This window comes from Hylaeus volcanicus, chromosome 4 (assembly GCF_026283585.1).
Source record: "Hylaeus volcanicus isolate JK05 chromosome 4, UHH_iyHylVolc1.0_haploid, whole genome shotgun sequence".
Lineage (NCBI taxonomy): Eukaryota > Metazoa > Arthropoda > Insecta > Hymenoptera > Colletidae > Hylaeus > Hylaeus volcanicus.
The window spans coordinates 2,772,952-2,782,288 of record NC_071979.1 but is presented as its reverse complement, the minus strand read 5'-3'; the positions used below and the strand labels follow the sequence as shown (position 1 = coordinate 2,782,288).

The 9,337-nt window shown below is 34.9% G+C and overlaps 2 protein-coding genes across 2 annotated transcripts in view; both read left to right on the top strand.

Moving 5' to 3' along the window:
* Positions 1–9,331, top strand: part of LOC128875429 (protein N-terminal glutamine amidohydrolase-like) — an 18,653-nt gene extending 9,322 nt beyond the window's left edge. Inside the window, exons 4-5 of the mRNA XM_054121003.1 lie at positions 2,556–2,826; positions 5,699–9,331. Coding sequence (XP_053976978.1) covers positions 2,556–2,826; positions 5,699–5,853 — 426 coding nt within the window. The 3' untranslated portion in view covers positions 5,854–9,331. The remainder of the gene's footprint in view (positions 1–2,555; positions 2,827–5,698) is intronic.
* The window catches only part of LOC128875423 (cyclin-dependent kinase 4-like), a 125,160-nt gene that overhangs the window by 5,037 nt on the left and 110,786 nt on the right, over positions 1–9,337 (top strand). The gene's annotated exons all lie outside the window — the stretch shown is intronic.

Here is a 9,337-nt window from a genome sequence, read left to right as displayed (position 1 = left end):
AACAAAAATGAAAGAAAGACAGTGGATAGATTTAGTTAGTGGAATATATAATACTCATTTTGTATTATCACAGCAAAATCATACTCCCATAATTGTTTAAATAATAAGTATTGTTAAGAATTAATATAACTATTGTCAGAAATTAATATTTAGTTGGTCCAATCAATAGATATTAAAATATTGACAAATTTCTCACGGTTAATGTCTCGAATGAATACCTATTCTAAACCGTAATTGTTATTAATGTTTAATCGAACACTGAATGATACTGTATCACAAATGTTTAATTATGTCGGAGATATTAAGTTTTAATTGGTCCAATCAATATATATTAAAATATAGAAAAATATCTCAATATTACTTATTTTATTCTCAACTTTTTAGGTTCGAAAATATTGCTTTCTCGAATAACATTGGTATAATAATCTGAAACTTTAAAATGCATGAAATATGTACATCTTCGAATTAATTGAATATTTACAATGCATATAGTATCATTCAGTCTTCGATTAAATATTAATAAGAATCACGGTTTAGAATAAGTATTCATCGAACACAGTAATCGTAAAGAATTTCTATATATCGTTATATCTGTTACCTGAAATAACTAGAAATTAATTTCTGACAAATGTTAATTATTAACAGCGATCGGGAATATGACTTTGCTGTAATATTAACATTTCGTCAATTCTATTGTCCTCTGGAACAATCCGGAAGTGTTTGGCATGATTATGTATACTCAATCAAAAATACAGAAAAAAATGGCAAGAGAAATTTTTTTCTCTCTTTCATGAATGCCTCTTCATATGCCAAGAAAGATTATTTGGGAATAATTCCCAAATGCAAATTATTCCCAGTGCAAAATGATAAAATATAGTTCAAATCATGATTGCTTTTATATAATTTTAATTGATCGTAATTATTACAAATATTCTGATAATATCCAAAAGAATACGTTTCGTGTTTAGATTGTTTTTACTAAACTAAGGATTTCAAATATTTATGGAGTACATGAATATGAAAATGCAGAACATATGCGCTTGTGCGGCATAAAATATTAATAGTATTATATTAATTTATGAAATATTGATCAGTCTATAATTTGCGCGAGTTTCCCGCGTTTCATAAACGGATGAAATGTTGCAGTCTAGTAATTATCGCGATAAATATTAAAGCACAGAATATTCAATCCACTGTCACAGTCTTGTCAATAATATCTGTTTTATTCTTTTAACGTCAATACATTAATATGAAATGTGCTACACACTGGTTCTATATATTTCTTTTTATTGTTACTAGACGAAAGTGTTCAAAGTCGGACCTTCCACATTAGTTTTTTTTTTGTATAACTTATCTTCATCAACATACAATTAAATTTCAGTGTCAAACAATTCTTCGATCAGTTATCCAAAAAACCTTGGCAAAATTCGTGTAAAGAATTGTGGTGAAAAACATTTTTTAATTCACAAAGTGTCAAAATAATGGTTCGCAAAAAGTGCTCGGACAACCTTTTCTCACATATTAACTAATTTAGTTTAAGTTTAATATACATGGTGTTTCGTCTAAATCAGAGTGGTTAAATATCTCACGAGGGGATAAACCTATCAAGATACTTACCTAATAAATATTTATACGAAAGTTACTTCAAAGGGACAAATTGTATGGAATAAATAATTTTGTTGTAAGTGATGTGGTAGGGGAAATTTAATAGACAAATTATTTGTTCAAAGTGGAATCTTGTATGTTTTTATCCAAAATGGCATTTGTTTGAATACATTCATCGACTTCTAATATAAGGTATCACATTAATTGTAATATAAAGTTCTTAATTCGAATTTGTAATCGGTAGTCTAACGAATTTGTAATTGATAATCTAACAAACATAGAAGAAGGAGAGAAATGTTAGCAAATTTCATTCAAATTGCGGCGCTGTTTTTATCAATAATATAATGGCATTTGTTTGGATAAATTCATCGACTTCTAATACTAGGTATTACATTAATTGTAATATGGAGTTCTTAATTCGAATTTGTAGTCGGTAGTCTAACGAAGATAGAAGAAGGAAAGAAATGTTAGCAAATTTAATTCAAATTGCGGCGCAAATACCAGAGATGGCCAAAATTTTATTCAATTAACGAGTAGTTAATGTAGTCCAACGCAGAACAACCTAAGCGATTAAATCTTTGATTTTATTTGTCTTGCATTGTCATAATGTAATTTCTAATGTTCATTCAACCTGTAACGGATGAATAGGGTTTATTTTTCATTTGTTCCTCATCTTAAGGTGGTTTGATAAAAAATGATAACAGTTCAGACCGTCTCATAACTTTGAAAACTTACAATTTACATCTTAATACACATCTATGTAAAATATGCGTTCAATATACCGTTCGGTTTGCTAGATATGATCACTTGAATTTCGTGATTTCGTGGAGACTTATCGTAGCCGACGGAAAAAAAAGAAGGGAAGAAAAACAGCGAAAGGGTTAAGGATCTACGTGCGATGGAAAAAGCTGTACGGTGAAAAGCAACGTGTTTGTTTATTACATCCGTAGGACTTCCACGTATTCTTTATCTACGCACCCGACGAAAGGGCGGTCGTATACGATTTAGATAGCGTGTTGCCATTTCCTACGCATTTCTGGAAGTACGCGATGGAAACGTTTAGATCGGAAGAAGTGGTGTCGCCAGAATATCATAGAAGATTCAGAGTGTTGCCAGCCAGCGTGTACTTGCGGGAGTTCGCGTCGGATCGGCATCACATGAAACGAGAGGATGGCACATGGATCAAGACGCCGCCGGATCATCCTCCGATATCAACACCAAGTACGTTCGGTAGAACCGGTTAACGGAGGATTATTTACTCAAACTAGATTCCGCAGACCGCAGAAAAAGAAAGAGCATGCAGTAAAACCTCGATTAACCCTTTTAGTGCCGGGCGAAAAATAGGTGCCTATGCGAGAATAACCGGCCGAATTTCACAGTTTTACCAGGGTTTGGGAAAATGCTCATAAAAGCCAAACGAGAAACAATATTTACATGATTCGAAAAGCAGTATATTCAGGACGAAATAAAAAACAAAACAATGACACCAGTACAAATTTATTTGGATTATTTCGCCCGCAATGCGAATAGTAAAGCGCCACGCGCGGGCGGGCCAATAAATCGGCTTTGGCACTTCTCGCCAGTTTAGCAGGAGCCGATATATCGTCTCCCGGCACTAAAAGGGTTAATTACAGAAAAAATACAGGGTGTCCCAGCCTTAGTGATACAGCGCTCTAACTTCAAAACTATCGGCCGAATGCAAAATTTCAACTATGGAAATTGCATGGTAAAATGAGGCTCATGTTTCGAATAGAAGGAATTTTTGTTAACTTTGTTATTTAACGAGATATGATGGTCAAGTTTCGTTTTTCAAATGGAACTATATATATTTTTTTTATACCATGCGATAGTACTTTTCAAGACGAATTCATTAAGCTTTAATGTATTTACCCGATTTTTATTAGTTTTCAAGCTATAACGCTTCAAAGTTTGCTAATTTTCAAGGAAAAATCTTGAATCGGTCCCGGGCGGTCCCATTGATGCAGTAAGCACCATGGGGTTGTTAAAATCGATACCACGGGTCTCGTTTGGGATTCCAGGCCCAAGGAAGTATATTGCCATGGTACAAAATTGAAAAAAAAAAATGATTACAGTAAAGTCCCCATAAATGCACAAATATCTCTACCATAAATGCACTGAAATTTAATGCAACTGTGGAACTTCTTTATTATTAACTTTTTTTTATGTAAAACTTTTATCATCACATTCCTAACATTTTTATGGAAATTGCATGGTAAAGTGGGGCTCATGTTTCAGCGAGAAGGAATTTTTGTTAACTTTGTTATTTAACATGTAACATTTATGTACGATACATAATAAGTTGTTACAAGTGAATATGTAGCGAATTGGGTCGTGTTGCGTCGCATTTTAATCAGAAAAATGTTAGGAATGTAATGGTAAAAGTTTTACATAAAAAAAAGTTAATAATAAAGAAGTTCCACAGTTGCATTAAATTTCAGTGCATTTATGGTAGAGATATTTGTGCATTTATGGAGACTACTGTAATCATTTTTTTTTTTCAATTTTGTACCATGGCAATATACTTCCTTGGGCCTGGAATCCCAAACAAGACCCGTGGTATCGATTTTAACAACCCCATGGTGCTTACTGCATCAATGGGACCGCCCGGGACCGATTCAAGATTTTTCCTTGAAAATTAGCAAACTTTGAAGCGTTATAGCTTGAAAACTAATAAAAATCGGGTAAATACATTAAAGCTTAATGAATTCGTCTTGAAAAGTACTATCGAATGGTATAAAAAAAATATATATAGTTCCATTTGAAAAACGAAATTCGACCATCATATCTCGTTAAATAACAAAGTTAACAAAAATTCCTTCTATTCGAAACATGAGCCTCATTTTACCATGCAATTTCCATAGTTGAAATTTTGCATTCGGCCGATAGTTTTGGAGTTAGAGCGCTGTATCACTAAGGCTGGGACACCCTGTATATCACAAGATAAGCAATGAAAAAATAAAAAAAACATTAAAAGAAAAAGAGAAATTGGAATGAACAAACACATAGTGGTGAAATAGGAGACTTAGTTCTCATTCACCTTAAAAAATAAACAAAAAGGGTCATATTACGCATTATTAGTAATCTTGCATTTATCCAATCAATCCTGTCTTACACTTATCCAGTCTTTATTGTAATCGTCGTAGCCAATCCAATGGAAAGGAGCCTTATTTACACAGCATATTTTCTTTATTTATGATCACTGGTTCCACTCATTCGCGGCTTCTTATCCTAATTTTACTTGAAAAACAGCTGGCTTTTGTAATGAAATTCTTGTAAGAGATTCCTATGTCAGGGTGAGCTTTTTATGTCTAAGCAACCGTCTCTTCCACTTGCCAACGCATTTCAACGAACGAAGCTCACATGCAATAATCAAGATTGCAATAAACGGGGTTCTACTGTGCTATATCGTGCAATAAGAAAATTGCTTCTCTTTTATTCCTATTAAGAAGTAAGGCCACTCCAGGTCTCCTAAAAGTAAGCTATTTTCGAGAATTTTTTCCAGAAATTCATTAAAAGCAGTGAAAAATTCAAGTAGGGTATTTCATTAAATGGATATTAATTTGTACAAACAGAATTTTTTTTATATATTTTTCTTCTAAAATTCCGGCTTGAGTATCGAAAAATTTCGAATCACCTTTTACGCGATGCCTCAAACTGGCGAAAGGATCGAGCACACGTCTTTCAACTTAGAACATAAAATCGAACATTTTCTGTAAATATATTGCCAAAGCTATGGGACAGCGTATGGAAATTTGAAAATACCGGTTTCTTGCGAAATGGTGCACAAACAAAAAAAAAAAGGTCAATTATTTTCCGGGGCTCTTAGAAAGAGATAAAACGCTCTCTACCAACGCTTTGTTTCCACTTCGTTACTTCGTTAATTTTACGAATTTTGTAATGAAATTTATACGGTACACAGGTGCACACTTTCGTAAAATGGACAAAAATAATCAGGTGATTCGGTTGTTTTTAATCCATCAAAGTAGAAACCCCGCTCAAGGCATGCACCTAGACTACATTGCTCGAACTGTCCCTTTTACCCAATGTGCATATTTATTTTCAATCGTTCTAGGGAGCAAGGATAACTTGGATACCTTTATTAACATGGATCCAGGGACCGGGTTTGGGGTGGTGTTGACGTTAGAGCAATTATTCGATCGGTTTCATAGGCCGATCGCGAACCCATCGGTCACCAGTTCACCTCAGCCACAACCGACACCGACATAAGCACACAGCTAAGTAAGTTTCGCAGGGTAACGATCGTTCGTTTCAATTTCAAATGTCAAAATGAATTTAATGGCCTAAGGGAATTCGTAGGCGCGTGTACCTTCGCGAGCGGACGTGTTGGGTCATAATTGGACAATTATGTTTATTTAATCGTTGAACATCGTCTGAAAATCGCAACTGCGTTTTCCATGTACCAGCAAACGTATAGTGGAGCCGATAGATTATTTATCGAACGTTAGCGATGGGACCGAGGCGTGTTTAGATACCATCGGTGTATTGGACGTTATAAATTGATTCTTTTGCGTCGCAAAACCATCGAGTAGAATTATTGCGAACGGTTTGAGGCTTATCGAGACATGATGAGCGTTGTATCGATACGTATCGACTGTTTCAACTTTGCGTAACTGCTTGCAATTTTAAATAGAATTATAAGTGAACGATTGCAACGTGGTCATCTTCAATCTACAATTGATACATTGACTGTTATGACGGTTATCACTAACAACCATCTTAAACCAACAACGAGTTTCGAAATCGTTTACATTGAACGGGTTCTAATACTTTTAATTTTAATACTAAAATTTTAAATATCGCTTCTACTGTCAGAAATCGTCGAATTATCGTAAATTTTTGTTTTCATAAACTTGATCAAATGTCGATGAATCCTTTAGATTTGCGAAACTGACGTGGCAGTCAACGTGTTAACGAGTGTCAATTGTTCAGCGGAATCATACTGTGGAAGCAACGTTTTATTGAAATTATTATTTAGACAAACGTTTATTGGAAGCAGAGCTGTAAATTCTTAATTACCATTACGTAATGATTACTTTGACCAAGTAATAAAATAGTTGCCATTACAATTACTCATTGGAGTTACTTAACTACTACCAGTAATCCAATTACTTTCTAATGACTACTTATAACTGTCTAGAAAGTAATTAAAAGGTGTCTCAAATCTAAAGTAGTTGAAAATACCTAAAAGTAATTAAAAAGTAGTTGTAATTTAATTACCTTTTAATTATTTTTAGGTATTTTTTACTACTTTAGATTTGCGATAGCTTTTAATTAGTTCCTGAATACTTGTAAGTAATTATTAAAAAGTAATTCAATTACTCAGTAATTAAGAATAAGGTATTGCATAATTACTAAAAACAAAGTAATCAAGAATTAGTTAAATAACTATTTCCTAATTCAAAAGCAATTATTTCAAATTGTAATGGGTACAAAAGTAATCATTACTTTACAGCTCTAATTGGAAGTTATTCTTACACTCTCCAGCTGTGATATTAGATCAGCTTACATCGTTGTTTCCTCAAAGTCTTTGTTATACCGATACTTGATGTCTGCATTTTATCAATGGTACAAAATGTGTAAAATATAGTCTCGCTGAAACACCAACGACTACTTGTTCTGATTGAAATGATACGTATCTGTATCAACAATCATGTCATCGGATTGGTCCTATTGCTACCGAGCATTCCTGATTTCGATGCATCCTGTTTCGTATCGCAGTTAACGTTTGCTTCTTACTTTTTGCGTGCCTCGTTCTTGCCACCGATTACATAATCGTAAGACAGATTAATAATCGCTCCAATTTACAGTGAAGTCTCCATAAATGCACAAGCTCGGGGACTGACCTTGTGCAATTATCGTAGAGTTCGTATATTCTCGTTTGCCGACGAGCTTCGAACGTAGAGGACAGCGAATAAAGAAGAGAACGGAGCGAAAACACTGAGGTATGTCGGTGAGACAATTTAATGCAACGGTGAAACTTTTTTATAATTAAGTTTTTGTCGTAAAACTGTTACCATTACATTCCTCACATTTTTCTGATTAAAATGAGACCAAACACGATATAATTCGGATGATGTTTACCATGCATCTTTTTTTAGTTAGTGTTCTACGATATATGCACAGATACATGATACATAATGAGTTGTTACAAGTAAATATGGTGCGAATTACGTCGTGTTTGGTCTCATTTTAATCAGAAAGATGTCAGGAATATGATGGTAAAAGTTTCACGACAAAAAAGTTGGTAATAAAAAAGTTTCACCGTTGCATTAAATTGTCTCACCGAGTAATCCGATTCCAGATCATGTTTACACTGCTGTGAGCCCTTAAGAGGTATACCCACTAGTACCGGAGCTGCTTTCTGTGCATTTATGGCAGAGAAATTTGTGCATTTGTGGAGACCTTGTTGCATTCACTCATCGTTGAGCGTCGCGTACGAGTTTATTACAGTCGAGCGTCGCGTACGAGTTTATTATCGTCGAGCGCTTCGATTCCGGTGCAACGCGTTTCAAAATTTTGTATTCTGTTAAAAATGAACATTTAGATGTATCGTTATAGAAAGAACAAGAATCGCGTTGTTAACGCCGTTGCGCGAGCTCGCTGTCGAGCGATTTAGCGTGCAGTGATCGTGCTGTGCTTTTTTTCAGTATAAATTGCGTTCGTTGAAGAATTCGGCAAACACATTTTATTATAAACGATCCGCTCGAACGCGTAAACGATGTTCGCCGAATACTTCACCGGACATCCCGTATCTCGATAAGTATTTTTGCCCCGTTGCATTTTCTAGGCTATGCTGAAATAATGTTTGTTTCCTCCCTTTTGAAGTCTTTTTTGCAGAGCGTTTCGCGGAGACCCTCGTCTCCGCTGTGTGCTACCACGTTACGATCGGCCATGTTTCAAGTTTTGAGCCGGTGGCCGATATAAGTGTCCTCGTCTTTGTACGTTTCGAACCATGCAAATGAATCTCTGTCACGGCTTCGCTCTATCGATGGTATTGTATCGTTATAATTATTGTGTCAAAGACTGATCGTATTTACGGACAAATTCCAACGCTCGACGGGAAGTCCCCTCCGATTGATGCATAAACTTAGGTGCGTGTATCTATTGAAGCGCGTCCGGGCACAGACGCGACCGAAAGCGCTTATTATTATTGTGCGATCGATATGGTAAGGGCGAAAGCTCGATCTTTGTGAGATATAATGTAATTATTACGATTATTGTAATTCTTGTGATACTTTACACTTTCTACTTTGAATACCTACAAGCTATACTTGTCTACTGTTTGTACTATATATATATATATAAAAAAAATCGATTCTTAACGACCGTGCGTTCGTTTGTCGACGCGAATATCCCCTCGATGATGTTAGATGATGTTAGATGAGTATGGAGAAATCGGGATTCGATCCGAATTCATACGGGATTGCATCCCCACACGACCAATTCTCTACATCGAAAAATCGTCTTCGAGTCAACGAATGCGTGTATACCTTATATCCCGAATATCGACAACGAAAACTTGAAATGATAATTGTAGTGCTTTCGTTTCTTTTTCCCTTTCTTTTCGATTACACTTACTTTATGTCAGTGTATCTAGGGTTAAAAAAATCTGTTGTAATTTGAAATGATTATTGTAGCGCTTTCATTTGTTTTTCCTTTCTCTTCACTTACTTTGTATTAGCTGTTTTTC